General features: G+C 32.1%; 2 protein-coding genes across 2 annotated transcripts in view; both read right to left on the bottom strand.

Moving 5' to 3' along the window:
- Positions 1-580: 580 nt before the first annotated feature.
- Positions 581-17,821, bottom strand: part of LOC132742978 (major facilitator superfamily domain-containing protein 1-like) — a 50,345-nt gene continuing 33,104 nt past the window's right edge. Inside the window, exon 13 of the mRNA XM_060731481.1 lies at positions 581-3,431. Coding sequence (XP_060587464.1) covers positions 3,413-3,431 — 19 coding nt within the window. The 3' untranslated portion in view covers positions 581-3,412. The remainder of the gene's footprint in view (positions 3,432-17,821) is intronic.
- On the bottom strand, positions 6,040-16,705 carry LOC132742979 (salivary glue protein Sgs-4-like). Its single transcript, XM_060731482.1, has 2 exons — positions 16,220-16,705; positions 6,040-10,065 (listed from the first exon to the last, which is right to left on the bottom strand). Exon 2 carries the CDS (start codon positions 10,043-10,045, stop codon positions 9,179-9,181), a length of 867 nt encoding a protein of 288 aa, XP_060587465.1. The 5' UTR covers positions 10,046-10,065; positions 16,220-16,705; the 3' UTR covers positions 6,040-9,178.

Genomic DNA, 17,821 nt, shown 5'->3' with positions numbered 1-17,821 from the left:
GGTTTCCGCACATCATAATTTATTCCGTTTAATGTTTGCATGTAAGCAATTATGTTAACAACACGGCAATTAACATCTATCTGCTGCCTAGTGAGTTAAGTTGTGTTCTCGTATTTTTCCAAGGCAATTACATTTTAACTGAGCTTAAAAAGCAAAACCAATAGTAATCTTGATTTCTTAGTTCATTTATTCCTAGCCCTGTCTGAATGTGGGTATTTTCTCTATGGCATTTATCAAATATCTCAATGGTTGTTTAACTAAAAGGTATGAAAACTAAAAGTAAAATGGTGAAATTATTTTCTTTGCTCTTAATCCGAATAAAATAAGTTTTCTCAGTTGTATGTTACATTTCAATAAAAATAGAATAAGAAAGTGAAAGTTAAACTCCTGGCAGGTGCATGAAGTCTATGAGGCACTTGAGACTGTTTATGCCTAATACCTTGGAAATATGGGTACCATGGAACTATGAGGCACCAGTATACAACATAAATCAATGACCCCAGGTCTTCTATTTGAACAAACAATGGGCCATCCTAATAGCTCAGCTGCACTATGTGCAAATGAACTAAAAATAATCAAATTCTATGTTTACAAATTATTTTTATTTTTTACATCAATAACACCAACACAGATATCATATTCATGATTGCCCAAAAGTGATAATTATCTTTTATAATGGCCAATAAAGTGATGCTACATGCCAAATGATCTGCACTTTGTAGGTTTGAAGGGAAAATTATTAAGACAAAATACAATATAAATCTATGTAGATGTAATTAAAGTGACACTCAGCTATCTTTCTCAGTGAATTTACAATTTTTAAATTTCCTCTATTATTATATAATTACTAATATTGTTTAATTTCAAAATAATCATTGTCACCTTAAAACTTCTCAATCATAATAATCTTAACAGAAAATGTCTAAAAATAAAGTTAATTAAAAAATAAGTATAACAAAGTACTGTATTTTAGAAAACAAGAACCATCGCAGCACTCAACTTTTTTACTTTATCTAAAAGCAAACAAACATTTAAAAAAAAATTTAAAAAGAAATTTAAAAAAAAAATAAGTTTTTCATTTTAATAGGTCTGTCTTGTCACACTTGTTCTGTCCAAGTATGAATCATTTCAATAAAAAAAATTATAAAGGCCTCAACAGACAGTAATCAGACAAGCCACACAAACACGAACATTTAGTAATTAAATTTAATTGCAAACGTTTCGGCTGCAGTGCAAAACACCAACAGACAGTAGGAATTTAGTTGTACAACACTTAAATTAGATATGATTGAGGTGATGTACAATTTTCAATTCAAGACTAGCATTCAGACCGTGGTTCTATATCATATGAATCATCAAGTTTCCCTCCAAAACAAATCCCTGCAAATGAATCCCTTACAGAATTTACTCACTATCGTTATTGGAATATGTGTAAATGATATAATTGTTGGTATTGACCAATTAAGAAGATTGATTAACCTTTCACCTCATAATACACATGAAATAATGCACTTTTGCCCCCCCCCCCCCTTTGAGACCTTAAATAAAGAAAAAATGTCCTATTTAGACCCCATACACTTTGATTTTGCAGAAATAGTTTTAAAAAAAAGTCATCACATTTTTCGGCGCCGCTCCCTATCAAAAGGGGGGTGACAGATGGATCCCTTTCTGCTTAGGGGTTTGAAGGGGGACAGCAGCCCCCTCATCACCAAGAAGATTTTTGACTTTCGAGAGGCTAAAATTGGCCTTTGGTCGATTAGAAGGTAACATGTAACCAACACTGAAAAGCCTTCGACTCTATCTCAATCCATTGAGAAGTTGTGGCACTTTGAAATCAGTATGGATGGAAATATCAACATAAAATCATGATTTTTTGCAATTTTTGAGATGTCCCTTCCTTTTCATGGCAACAGGAAATTTAAGATTGAGCATGCCATTACAAAGGCTATGGTCCAGTTAACATTTGTGCCAAGTTTGATGAATATTGGAGCATCTTTACAGTTTCATTGCAATCTGAACTTGTAACAGGAGACTTTTCAATGAAAACAGCCATTTTTCACAAAATGAATGCAGTAATGGGTTTAAGAGGTAGACGGTGAATATAATGGAGGAAGCATTTAGTAAATAACCATGTCTGGAATGAATAAAAAACCCTAATGCCTGTTTTATATTTTGGTCTCATGGTGAAAATGTATGTTTTCTTCATGAGTAATGATTAGTTTATTATCATTTTCTGTATAATTTGGGATTCAAACATGCCACAACTTGGGGGCTCCCCAATAGTTTTTAACATCCCTTTTACCTCATCTTACTACTATGATAACATTTTAGCCCTAATGGTTCTGGAATTTCATTCATTTAACACATTATCAGGAGATAACTGGGAAATCTGTCACCTGTCATTGTGAGAGGTCTGTACAACAAGAATTACAAAATAGAATGTTCTCTCCTGTAAATCCAGCATTAAGTTGTAGGAATACACGGATTGACAGTTTCCGAACTAGCAGACGACAGGCTATTCTTATTAGTAGAATTGCAAGTAAAGGTAACTGGTTGTGTATCACTGTATAAATTGTATGTTGGTTCTGACTTGTGGTAGGATAAACCGTTAATTTAAATACCTTTAGTGTCAAACATTATGTTAAAGTATATGAGAGGAAGCTAAGATCACAAGCTTTTCATTGGTGTAATAAATTTTAAAATTGGACATTTAAACGCCCCAAACTAGTGGTTTAAAAACGGCTAAATTTGTATTGTTTTAGCAATTTTATTCAAAGATAAGGGAAACAACTCGTATTTTTTCACTTGAAATACCTCGGTTATTTACGCAGTTCATATAGAGACTGTCAATGGGTGTATTCAAGAAAAAGAAGCCTTCACACATTAAGACTTACTGTTACTTGTACATTTAATTTTTAATTGGTGTTGTACTTCAAAATCCTACTTCAGTCAAGGCTAACGATTTTAGGTCATTCAAAGACCAAGGTCAAATCTAAATTATTCAACATGTTCATACAGTCACAAGTGTTGTTTTGTTCACATATGAATCAAATTTATTATATACATATTAACATAATTATGACAATTTAATCAAATCAAGGGAATTAAACCCTCGGGTTGGGATTTCCCTATCCTCTATCTAGCCCAATGATAGATTCTATTTATACACCAAATTATTTTCCAGCATATAAAATGCTACAAAGGATCTATCTAAGGTATATCTACAAACATTCATTGTGATTATGCAACAATTTTCAAAGCAAATAACAATATATCTTTAAATAAAACAGAAACAATTGTCAATGATATAACATTATAATGTTTGCAAATCATTTTGATCTTTTTCCTTTTTAAAGTGGTAAAGAGTATTATGTACAAAATTTGGCACTGGCTCCTGTGACTTCTCCCATTTTCAATTTATTGCAGTTTTTCTGAAATGATAAAAAAAAATTATTACACAATCATTACTATAAATACATCCACTAAAATCGTCCTGTGAAGTTTCATTGAAATCCAGCCAGCAATAGGACCTGTGAAAGCCAGACAAGAAATTTCTATTTTTAGCTTTGGTAGCCATATTGTGCAGTTAAACAGAACATGCCAGCAATGTGCACAAGTAGGGATGGTATTGATCACTTCTGTGAAGTTTCATTGAAATCCTGTCAGCAGTTTAACCTGTGAAAGCCGGACAACCTTAATGCAGACAGACTTATAAAATGGTTCTTAAGTGACTTTTCTTTTGATCTTCTTAGTCATTTCTAGTCACACATGGCTTAAAAAAAGACACACAAGTAAAAACAGAATGTATAGGATCAAAGAAAATGTACCATTACCTATTGTTCTCCTAGTCACACAAGTACCTCTGTGTTTGTAGGGACGGACAGACGGATGGAGAGATGGATGGAGGGTAGACCTAAAATCCCCTCCCGTTAAAGGGGAGCACCCCATACGTGGGGCAATATACACCTGAATGCAAATTTGTTTTAGGTAATCATAAATAGTTCTTTAAATTTGAGAAGAGACCCATTAATTACAATTGTCCCGAACATGTTTTATTTCAATTATCAATGTAATAGTAAGTGAGATGTATATTGGCAAGTAACTATGCTCTTGTCACAAGAAAACTATGAGATACTTTTATATGTTAAGGTAGAAGAGGTACTTTTGTACATGTATAATATATACTGACTGAAAACAATAGTAATGTTGGTTTTTAAATGATAAAAATTGAAAGAAACCTTCAAATAATATATTTTATACCACAAATCATTATGCCTAAATTTTAATCAAAGAAGAAACGTGGCCATAGGACACGGGTGCCCCAACCCTCCACTGATTTGTCAAACTTATGACTCTAGGACAAATATTTTTTGGGCTACACATGACACAAGTTGAAAACTTATCTTTTATTAAGTGAAGGACAAGAACTTTACAAATACTGAATAAATCCATAAGCAACCCAAAGATGCATAGGTATACATGCTGACCAACATTCTTGTAAACTTTCAGGACTACAGGTCAATACTTTTTGAGCTATGCATGAACAAGTTGAAAATTGCAAATTTATACTAAACAAGCAATTATCATAGTATTGCAAGCAATCCATAAGTCCCCTACCGGTAAGAGCCCAAGCAACATTCTGAAGGGCCATTGGCCATTCACTTATGTTCCTATTTTAAGTAAATTTGTTGAAAAAGTTCTTTAAAAGTGATCACAGGAAACAGTTTTTATGTACAGACAGACGGACTGAAGGACACTCTAAAGTTATTTTTAAAATCCTATCATGATTGAAGAAGTTGGAGTAAAAATTACCAATTTCTCAAAAAAAAGTCTAAGTTCAAAAGGGGCATAATTCTGGAAATAGTCTTGCTAGATTATTGAACACTCACAAATGTTGAGTGATAATAAGAAACATTTATATGAAGTTTGAAGTAAATACATTCAGAAAAAGAAGTTATTAAAAAAAACAATGTTTTTTTCATGAAAATTTTAAGTTCAAGGGAGGTAATTCTGATAAATTTTGTGCTAGAGTTGTAAACCTTGTCACATATGATGTGGTTGATGACAAGCAACTTATATTTAAAGTTTGAAGAAAATACCTTAAGAAATAAAGAACTTATAGTGAAAAAACTTACAGACTAGAATCAGAAATCTTGAAATTCAGTCTATTTGTTGCCATAGCAACCAGAATTTTCAACATAGGAAGATAAGAAAAGGATGTGCATAATTTCCATACTGCCATCTACCCATATGTCAAGTTTCATAAAAATATTTTCAGTACTTTTTGTGTTATCACTGGATCCAGGTTATGTGTAAAATTAGCCATATTTTCAGTCTATTTGTTGCCATAGCAACCAGAATTTTCAACATAGGAAGAAAAGAAAATGACGTGCATAATCTCCATACTGCCATCTATCCATATATCAAGTTTCATAAAAATATTTTTAGTACTTTTTGCGTTATCGCGGGATCCAGGTTATGTGTAAAATTTGCCATATTTTCAGTCTATTTGTTGCCATAGCAACCAGAATTTTCAACATAGGAAGAAAAGAAAAAGACGTGCATAATCTCCATACTGAAATCTATCCATATATCAAGTTTCATTAAAATATTTTCAGTACTTTTTGCGTTATAGCGGGATCCAGTTTTGTGGACGGACGGACTCATGAGCATGTACTTCTGGGGAATTCTACTAGTGGGGTGCCTTAATGTACGAAATGCATTTGTGTGTAATATCTTCGATGTCCATATTGTGGGGAATTATATCCAATACTTGTGTTTTTGTCCATATTGTGGGGAATTATAATCCAAAACTTGTGCACATTGTATATTTTACATGCAAGATATCGAATGTTCATGGAAACATCATTTCAGTCATTTAACACACAAATAGTAAAGGCACATTATGTGCACATATAGCACGTTGGAGCGAGTCATTTCTTTTCATTTTATGTAGCTCAACCATCATCAAAGCTCTCTGGTCTGTTTCAAAGGCACATTTACCAAAGTAACTATATTAATGAGAGAAAAACGAAAAGATTATGAACAATATTTATTTTATCCAAATTTCACTATGCATCATGACTAGACTTAACATTGACACCAATCACATCTTCAGTATAATAAAATATCAAAAATTAATAAAACTACTTATCTATATCTGCAAAGCCTCTCCTAAGAGGTGGCCCCAAGCTGGGTCAAACAATTTAAATTGAAACAATCATGTAACAATTTAGCTAAATGCGGGCAATATATATTTGCCTCACTGTCCTTACATAATGACCTAAAAACATGAATTTCAACATTACAGTACAGTGGTTACAGAGATTAACCTGCAATCAACCTTAAACAACATGGCAATTTGAAAGACATTATACTCCACTAGTAAAACCTTTTGACTGCAAAATACTAAAAATTCTATAAAAAGAGCTAAATGTTAATTGATGAAATTTAGGCAACCATTTTTTTTTTATTTTGCTGTTCAGCTCAACAAAAATGTTTATTTAATTTATTATTTATTTATTTAATTATTTTGAAATAAATCATATCAGTAATATACAAGATAAATGCAGTAACTTGAATGCAAAACTATAAACATTCTGTCTCATACCCAACTTGATTTTACATGTCCCAAGTAGGCGTTATTGAAGTTATCTAATCAATGACTGCATGAAATATACATACATAGTACTTTGCATAAAAAGCTTTACCCAAAACAGCCATATGTTCAAATTCCATTACAAGTTATCAAACTTTATAATACCCCTCATGACCTATAAGAGTGATACTAAAAATGACAACAATGATCAGGTGAGGAAGATTGTGAAAAGTCGAGATAGAAATGTTCTGACATGCTTTACCAAGGCATTATTTACATCAATTTTTGGGGCTGTTCACCCCTAAAAATAGAGACGTCATAATAACACAAATGCCACCCAGAGCCTTGTTGCAAAACTGGCAAAATATACCCCTTAAAATCGCCACAGTATTGACAGTTTCCAATCATACAATTCTTCATTCTTAAGACATCATAACAAGTTTGTTTGAAAATTTAACAAACTAATTTATCACATACCTGCCACTTTTGCTACATCGTAAAAATGGTATTGCACAGCCGTGCATATATTTTGATGTCACATCATTTGCTTCATAAAACATAGCAATAAGACACCCTTAATGTTAGCGTCATTCTATAGATGCATTAATGAAAAATGTTTCTTTATCAATATTAAATTCAAGTAAGTTCATTACTAAATTTATTGAGCTCATTGAACAGAATATGCTTGCCAGAGACTCGCATAATATAATTTTATTCAATGAGTTCAATAAATTCAGTATTTAACTTACACTCATTCAATATCCTCTATCAATTAATAAACTAAAAAATACATGAAGATCAACAAAAATTGCATTTATTTAGAAAATTGTTACAAACCCCCCATCCCCTCAAAAAGCACAGACACAATCAACCAAAACTTGATAAAGTGACCAGTTCAGTTTACACATTTTTTATAGGAAAACCTAGTTAATAATAACGTTTTAATGTCACTGTTTAAGTATTGAAAAATATTTATATTCTATATGAACTACTTTCATAAAAATGCCTAAAATGCATAAAAGAATTTCAATTGTATTTTCTGAGTAAAAGCGAATAATTTTATCTCTCAACATAAACAAGAGCCACCACACGATGCCTGCAATGCTCAACCTTTTCTACTTTTTCTATAGGCAAATAAATAAAATGGTTTAAGGTAGACCACTTCTAATGGGCACTATAAAGATTGATAACATAGGACAGTTATATACCTTAAAGGTCACCTGTATGCAAAATTAAAATAAAATTTACTGTGTGGTTTTTGAGTTTTGGACATTTTCCTGAACTAAAACTATGCTATTGGAAGGTTTTTTTTTTTAGAAATGAGGAAACTCTAAAAAATCTATAAGATCATTATTATGAAAATTGTTTTCCTACTGTTCATTGTTCATTCAGGTAACAAATTACACAAGCAAAATGGTTGTTTAGAGACAAAATGTTTTTAATATGTTTGTGACTGTTACCCTACCCCACCCACTTTAAACACTTATTTGACCATTTCCCTATATAAAAACTCTTATTTAAAATATCCCTAAAGTTTACCAAAATAAGGGGCTTAAATTTTCTTAATAGTTTATTGGTTGATCTTGCAAAATATTACATACTTTCACCGTGTAGTTTTTTATTTTACCGTGTAGTTATTATTTTATTAAACCAAAAATATCTGGTATCATATTTTGCTATTAAATTTGACATTATTTAGCAAATAATACCTACAATAATAATGTAATTAAAATCAAACATGTTTTTTGTTCCATAAGGGATTTGTAAGATACATAAATAATGTTAAAAAGAAAATAAAATGCCTCTTTTGGCTAGTGATTCTAGCCTACATTTGAATACTCTTAAAATGGTCTACCTTAAAGATGCTATCTCACAGATTACTGTTGTTATTTCAATATAAATTGCATTAAGTATCACTGTATATGGTAACAGCTATTAAACACGAGCAGAAGTAAAACTTTCCAATTTCCATAAGAGAAATATGACTGAACAACTCACTTACAACACATGCAAATACTGTTGACTATACATAAAAACAAAACTTTTTCAATGTTTACAAAATAAAGCGTAGACAACAGTTTAAAAATATAACAGTATGAAAGTCTCAAAACCAATAATCTGTTACTTCTGAGTCAATATTCTAGTTTTATATATACGAAAAATGATACTGTGGTACATTTTATAGTATTTAAAAGAGATAACCAAACTACCATATATTGGATAGTCGCTTTAAACAAATCTTTAATAAGAAAATTAAAAAAAAATAGTTTTTCCTTTTTTGAATTTAAATCAACTTTGTGTTCTCTGTTCCTGTTTCTAGTGTTTACAACTAGAACTACGTGAATCGGATGTGTCGCCTTATGAACATTATAGCAGTCGCTAAGGCATTTTCTTCTTAAATATAGGTTATTTATAAACACCACTCTTACAATGTACATGTACCTTAACTTAAGTGGCATTTGAACTGATTGTAACAATGTAACATCAGGATTGATGTAGCTTTAATAGGTTTTATTGTATAGCAGAATTGACTGAACAAAAATAAAGTATAATAATTAACAAAGGTCAATAACTCTAAAATCATAAGGTACACAGTACCGGTTCTTGTGCACTGCTCTTCTTCATAATGAGATCTGTCATCCTATTAAGTTTCAAGTCTATAGCTTTAACAGTTTTATCTGCCACAGAGTCATCATTTGATTTATTTTTCACTTCTGTATGATTAGGTAAGAAAGTTTTATCTGTCACAGAGTCATCATCTGATTCAATTTCCTGTTCAGTAAGATTTGGTAAGCATGTTTTATCTTCCACAGAGTCATCATTTGATTTATTTTCCACTTCTGTAGGATAAGGTAAGAACTGTTTATTTGTCACAGAGTCATCATCTGATTCACTTTCCTTTTCAGTAGGATTTGTTAAGCATGCTTTTTCTTCCACAGAGTCATCATCTGATTCACTTTCCTTTTCAGTAGGATTTGTTGAGCATGTTTTATCTTCCACAGAGTCATCATCTGATTCACTTTCCTTTTCAGTAGGATTTGTTAAGCATGTTTTATCTTCCACAGAGTCATCATCTGATTCACTTTCCTTTTCAGTAGGATTTGTTAAGCATGTTTTATCTTCCACAGAGTCATCATCTGATTCACTTTCCTTTTCAGTAGGATTTGTTGAGCATGTTTTATCTTCCACAGAGTCATCATCTGATTCACTTTCCTTTTCAGTAGGATTTGTTAAGCATGTTTTATCTTCCACAGAGTCATCATCTGATTCACTTTCCTTTTCAGTAGGATTTGTTAAGCATGTTTTATCTTCCACAGAGTCATCATCTGATTCACTTTCTATTTCAGTAGGATTTGTTGAGCATGTTTTATCTTCCACAGAGTCATCATCTGATTCATTAGTAGCATATTCAATATCTTCCATAAAACACCTTTCTGTTTCTTTCATGGCCTTGGCTTGCAGGTATCCTGAAAATGGATAAAATAATATGTAAGATTCAGCAAAAATTCCCCATTAAACAATCTGTACAGTAAATAATCAACATCTGTGAATGTGAAAAATAATTCGCACTCCTGAGTATGTACAAATTAATGTATTTCCTTAGGCTACAGCAATGTATAGTTCTAAAGAAGTGATAGAGAGCCAAATTTTGTTATTTTAGTAAAGTATGTATGTAAGTAAAATGCCACTTAAAAGAATCTAACTACATTCAAAGTGCCATACTGAAACAGGAAAAAACAACACTATTCTGACTAAAACTTATTGACATTATTTCTTTTCAATAAATCATATTTAAAGTGAATTCTGCCCTAAAAAATAGGATTGTATAAATAAAAATGAAAGGCAGTACATTTGATATAAATCAAACATGAGAAATACTGCTAAAATAAAAAGAGCTGTCACAGGAGACAGCCAAAAGGAGACAGCCAAGCTCGACTAATAAAATACTGGACACAGTAAGGAGGACAAAACTATAAAAAGAAAAATCAATTATGTATAATTATGTATTAAGTTATAGTAAAAAAATAACATTTGTTAAATCAAATTCCAAGATCAAGGGAAATAATTCTAGAAATAGTCACGCTAGAGTTATGAACCTTGTCACACAACAGGCATGTAAATGATAAGAAGTATATATTTGAAGTTTGAAGTAGATACCTTAAAAAGTAACGAAGTTATAATACTTTTTAAAGAAAATCCTAAGTTCAAAGAGAAATAAATCTGTAAAAATTACTTCAAGAGTTATGAACAATGTCACATAAAATATAATTGATTATAAGGAATAACTATTTGAAGTTTGAGGTAGATACCTTTAAAAACTAAAAAAAAGTTATAGTAAAAAAATAACATTTTCTAGTAAAAAAATCTAAGTTGATGGGGAGATAATTCTTGCAATATTGGTGCTAGAGTTATGAACCTTGTCACATAAGATGTGGATGATGATAAGGTACATTTATTTGAAGTATGAAGTTGATCCCTTTAGAAATAAATAAGTTACAGTAAAAAATAATATTTTTTAAAGAAAATTCTAAGATCAAGGGGAGATAAATCTGAAAATATTGGTGCTAGAGTTATGAACTTTGTCACATAAGATGTGGTTGATATAATAAATTATACTTGATATACATATATTTGAAGTTTGAAGTCGATACCTTAAGAAATGATAAAGTTATAGTGAAAAATATTTTACTGCACCAAACAAAACTTTAATCTGAAATCTGGACGCGGACGCCGGGGCGAGTAGGACAGCTCTCCATATACTTGGTATAGTCGAGCTAAAAAAGTGCTCATTTATGTATATAGTTTGGAATTGGCCAAACATGTCATATGCAACTATACAATAAATTAGTCCTGTCCGTTTATAAAATATAAACTGTTCTTTAATATGCAACTCACAAGTACAGTCTGAAATGCCTCCCCAGAAATTTGGACAATCACCCCACTAGTCCTGTCCGTTTATAAAATATGAACTGTTCTTTAATATGCAACTCACAAGTACAGTCTGAAATGCCTCCCCAGAAATTTGGACAATCACCCCCACTAGTCCTGTCCGTTTATAAAACATAAACTGTTCTTTAATATGCAACTCACAAGTACAGTCTGAAATGCCTCCCCAGAAATTTGGACAATCACCCCACTAGTCCTGTCCGTTTATAAAATATATAGAGGATATTTGTTTGTTTTGCATGTAAGATTGAAATATAATTTCACTGAGTGAACACCAGATGCAATATTTTCACGAGTGGCGTAGCCACGAGTGAAAATATAATAGCTGATGTTCACGAATGAAATATATTTCAATCTTATATGTAAAACAAATAAATTTTCTTTTTATTTCATGCGTTTTAAGTGATTTTAAGTAATTTTTACTGATTTTGCCGCGTAACGTCGCGCATTCTCCTTCGTGACGTCATCACATCATGACGTCACATCAACAAGTTTGAAATATAGTTCTGTTAAATTTCTTTAATTTTGTTACATTTTTAACATAATGTATGGTGACCTCAACTTTCTTTTCCGAAAGAAGCAAAATTTACGCATGACGGCATTTATTTTTGCCTGTTATTCCATTCAGTTTTGATTTTCTTTTCATCCGCATTCAGATATAGTCCGGCTACAGTGAAAATTATATTTTATAAATTTCACTAGTGGTTTATCAGAATATAATCATCTGATATATTACAATAAAACACTGGAAAGCATGAAATAAAAACTGTTCTTTAATATGCAACTCACAAGTACAGTCTGAAATGCCTCCCCAGAAATTTGGACAATCACCCCACTAGTTCTGTCCTTTTAAAAGTGTAATTGTATTTATGCATCCACAAGTACTGTACAGTCTGATGTGCTTCCCCAGAAATTTGGACGATCACCCCCACAAGTCCTGACCTTTAAAAAATAATTATCAAGATTGCGTTTGTGAAAAATGCTATGTCACCGTATTTAACCTATGACCCCGGTACGGGGCCAATTCTGACCCTAGGGCCATAATTTGAACAATCTTCTCTAAACTCTCTGATTAAAAAGAGACAGGTGTGTATTAATTATGCACAATTAATTGTGATATTTACATCAGCAAATAAAAGCAATATATAACTGATGGACCTGCACATCATGTCTTATAAATGTGTTAATTCAATGGTGTAGTGTTGGCAGCAACTGTGTTGTTGCCAATTCAGTTTAAGTTACGCCCAGAGGCAAGGATTAGATTTATCTACAAGCACTGTGTGATACCTAAAGATCCTGTACAAGTGCAACTGATTTTATAGCCGATATTCGGTCTTATTCCCAATAAAAAATTCCCCAATTCACAGACAAAAAATCCCAATACTGTATTATGAATGTTATTGTTACAGTATATGAATGTTACTGTTGGTAATCCATGATTATTAATGGAAATTATTTAAAGAAATTGTCACTTTCAAAAACTTTCGCTATTGTTTTGCAAAAAAACAAAAGAAGGCTGCATAAGTCATGTTTCTTTTCATTCTCAACTTTAAAGAACCTACCAGATATTGACCATCATAATTTTGGACATGTCGAATAAATACCATAAACTTTGCCTTCAAAAAGTTACATCAACAACTGAAAATTTTGTCGTAAATTACAAATTTGAATTTTTTTCGGCGCCTGCAAAAAAAGCTGATGAAAAACAATCTAAAAATATTAAAAATTATTTGATTGGTTATAAATGAAATCAACAATTCAATATCTAAAATTGTGAATATGTCTCAGACAATTTTTTGTCTCTTTTCATGATGCAGTTTTTCATATATAATTAAAAAAATCACCAACAGAAACATATGTTTCCTTATGAGGTGTGTTATCATAGTTCCTGAATCAAAATTACTTTATTTAAATATTGTTTACAATAGTTGTGATGGGAGATATTTGCCAGTATATGTTGGTCACATACAATGAATATTTTCTTAAGGTAGTGTGTGTGTGGGCGAGGGCGGGGTAGTAATATAGTAGATCTCAAATTATGACTATTTCAAATCCACAGCAAACTGTTTTATAAGTTCAAATACAAATCATGCACTGCTTACTTCATACCTTTGTCCATTAATCAGAAAAATTCTCCTTCATGCACCACACGAGGACAACATTATAAATTATATCCAATTATTGTCCTCTTTTCTATAAATTAATTATCCAATTGTCAAAAGAAAAATTGTATACACAACCCTCTTCCAATCATTACACATTTTACCTGTATACAGTACAGCTAGTGACATAGCGTATACTACCAAATATGAGGATGATGCAACTGTGTAAACAAATGACTCACTGATTAAAAGTAGTTGTAATGTTCAGGTCCTACACTGGCTTGTGAATGGAGCTAACTGGGGGTAATTAAACTCATTAAAGATTTTTTTTCTGTTTGTAGAGATTCTTCAAGTTATTTATATGTTACCTTTTCTTTTCTATTTACCTATTAATTTTTCAATGGCTAAATGAACTATAGGGAAGAGGCTGATAAAATAGTGGTTCCAGGTATCCTATGTATTTCTTGGTTAATAAAATAAATGCTTTGGCATGGCACTCTAAAATTTCAAGTGACCCCTAAAATCTTATACAAGGAGTCAGGAATGACCCCCCCCCCCCCCCAAAAAAAAAAATCGGAGCTGGAAGAAAAACTGCATATGTACACATTTTAGCCTGTCCTTGGTATTTTTGATATCACAGAAAAAGTTGAACAGTTTAAGATTTATAAATATATAAATGGGTTTTATTGAACCTAATAGTAATAAACAGGACAGTGTTCCTACATATAACCTAGTCTAAGCATCAAAGACTATTGGTACCTCCCAAATTTTTCCCACAGAAAAAAAAAATAATAAACTGAATGACCCAGACATTTTCTTTTCTTTTCTGAAAAATATCAATGTGACCTAGTTTCACCCAGACATCTACAGGTATTATGTGATAATTTAGCAAACTTAATTATGTTTCGCTTTTTTTCTGCAATGTGAGTCTTAGACAATGCACTTTTTCAGCTATATTAATTTTTTTTCTTACAAATTTTAATAACTTGAGATTTTCAGGCCTAGACATTAATTTTTGAATCAGGTTGTCCTGTCGGGCAAGTAGTTTTTAAAACTACTTGCCCTGACCTAAGACTTACTTGTCCTGACCTAAAATGGTAAAAATGTATAAATCAGAAAAACAAACAAGCTCATACATTATTAAATACTTCTTGTATTAGGTAATAAACTGGACATATTGTTTATGAAATTGATTGTTAGTTAGACACAAATATTTTTTGTATTTAGTAGTTTTTCTAAAACATGGGTTCATCTGTTTATTCAATGTGAATATACTACGGTCATGTACATTTGTTGATATAGGAAACGGAAGGAAAAATATGAGCATGCGCCGCGGTAAGGTAATTCCCAATCATCAAGTCAACAGCCGTAAACGAGTCTTCGTTGTGTTCATAATGTTGTTATATTAGATTAAACAATAAATCATTTTAAATGCAAAAACATTATTTAACAATTATATTTAAAGATCAATATGATTATTTACATATTTTCAATGATATCTTTACATGCAAACATCAAAATTTAAACGACAGCTAACCCGGGAATTACCTTGTACAAAATTAGATATAGTCTATTATTAGAACGGGGAATTACCTTACCGCGGCGCATGCTCATATTTTTCCTTCCGTTTCCTATATCAACAAATGTACATGACCGTAGTATATTCACATTATTGATAATGATTCATGGTGTATTTTGTTTTAAAGATGTTTATAAATGAAAAGATGTTATTTCTATTCATTTTGTACATGCATTTTGTCAATGATGCTTTTTATTTTCACTTGCCCTGTCGGACAAGTGCTTTTCAAAATAACTTGCCCGGACCAAACTTTTAGTTGTCCCGGGCAGTCGGACAACCGTTAATGTCGAGCCCTGATTTTGTATAATTTACCAGAATTAATCTTACAGAAGATTTATAGGCCTTTGTTTTTGTTTTCATGAAAAGTAAGTGTCAAGTTATCGCCTCACACCTATAACAAATAATAGAGAAGTGGTAAATTTCCATGATGTCTATCAGACTATGTGACCTTTCATCGGTGATGTTTGTTAATTTTTTGAAAATCTATAAATAGTAACCATGTGTGTAACTTAAATATAGAAATCTAGTTAATGTTTACAACAGTTGTGTTTCTTAAACAATTTAATCGAGAAAAACGTGAATTTCATGGATTATAAATTAGACCACGTCAATACCGGTTTCAGGGAAAATTTATGACTGACCCCACTAAATGCGGTATATTATGAAGTAAGAAGGAATAGATAAAGCCTGATAAACATGGCAAATGAAGTAAAGGTTCAAATCATTTTATTAGATAAGTACTTTGTTGAATTAATTAAACAAATATTAGAGTGAAATACTTTCAATTATTTACCAAAATCGGAAAGTTCTGCAAATATTTTGTTCGTACTAACAAATTATGGCAGCCATATTGCATCCGGTTTTTCCGGAGCGGAATACGAGCCGTGTTTGACCTGTATTTTGAATACAATAATTTTACAGCACATTTCGATATTATTGAAAACATTTTGTTTTATATTAGCTCTATTCTATTAATGAAAACAGAATACTTACAAAGCCTTGTGAATCCAAGCTACCGATATCAATATCTAGATGTGTGACCGCGTGATGTCGCCATCGAAATCTAGTTCGCGTTTCTGCGCATGCGTTAGCTTTCTGCGCATGCGTAAGGTAAATGATATTTTATTGGTTAATGGGGCTCTATCAAATGAAGTTAATTTATAATCTTGGCCGAAAAAATTGTCCTTGACCACAAAACCGTAATTTGCGGGTTGCAAGTAAAACTGTCCCTACTTGTGGGGAAAATAAGCCGTTTTTGTGTTTTTTAATGGCCACTTGTGGGTTGCACCCCATAAGCAGCAAATTTCCACACAAGTCTTATTCGTACTCGCTGTGCAACCCAGAACTATCTGCTCATAGGAGCGGACGGACTGACGGACGGACAGACGGACGGACTGACGGACGGACGGACAGACGGACAGACGGACGGAGGGTAAACCTAAAGTCCCCTCCGGTAAACCGGTAGGGGACTAATAAAGGGCAATAAACTCTAAGAAAACTGAAAAAAAAACATATGCAAAACCCCAGGTACACAGCTTCACAGTGATGTTGATTATTACTCCTGCTAAGTTGGTTGATTCTAACTCAAGCACTCAAAGAACACATAATACAACATAATGGAACAGTATTTACTAAGTCAAGGGTAATTACTCTTCAAATACTGAATAAATCCACAATCAAACCCTCAGGTGCGCCAACCAACATTTCTATAAATTTGTTTCATGACTTTAGGTCAAACACATTTTGGGCTACACACAACCCAAGTTGAAAATTGCATTTTTTTACTAATTCAAGCGCAATAACTCTAGAAATACTGGATAAATCCACAAGCAAAACCACAGGTGCATGACTACACCTGCTGACCAACTTTTCTATTAACATTCATGTTTCTAGGTTAAATACTTTTTGAGCTATGCACAACGCAAATTTGCAAGGAAAATAGCTCTGACAATACAGAATAAATCCACAAGTGAAACCCCCAGGTGCACAACTTCACATGCTGAGCACACTCCTATAAAGTTTCATGACTCTAGGTCAAATACTTTTTGAGCTATGTGCAACACAAGTTCAAAATTGCAAATTTTACTAAATCAAGGAACTCTACAGGCCAATTTTGACACAAGGGACAAATGTTGAACAACTTTTGTGAATGATCTATGGATAATATATTATACCAAATATCTAAGCCCTAAGCCTTAAACTGTCAGGCTAGAACATCTTGTAAAGTTTTTACTATATACATAAAAGAAAAACCTATGGCCCCTGGGCCAGGGCCAATTTTGACCCCAGGGCTATAATTTGAACAATCTTTGTAAAGTGCCACTACACAATGCTTCATGCCAAATCTCTAGCCTCTGTCAATTCAAAGAAGATTTTTTAAGTTTTTATTAAATATTCACTAAGGAAAACCTATGACTCCCCCCACCCACCCACTGTATGTTGTTTACAGAAATTGTTGATATCGCACAGACAGACTATAAAGGACGACTGACAGTAGGGGATCACAATAGCTGACAATGAGCATGTTGTGCTCAGGTGAGCTAAAAATTAGTGGTCTTAAGCAAAATTTAAACTCAACCTATATATTAAGATGTT

This window comes from Ruditapes philippinarum, unplaced genomic scaffold, assembly GCF_026571515.1.
Source record: "Ruditapes philippinarum isolate M1 unplaced genomic scaffold, ASM2657151v2 ctg845_1_1_1_1, whole genome shotgun sequence".
NCBI classification, from domain to species: domain Eukaryota; kingdom Metazoa; phylum Mollusca; class Bivalvia; order Venerida; family Veneridae; genus Ruditapes; species Ruditapes philippinarum.
This window is presented reverse-complemented; position numbering and strand designations above follow the sequence as displayed.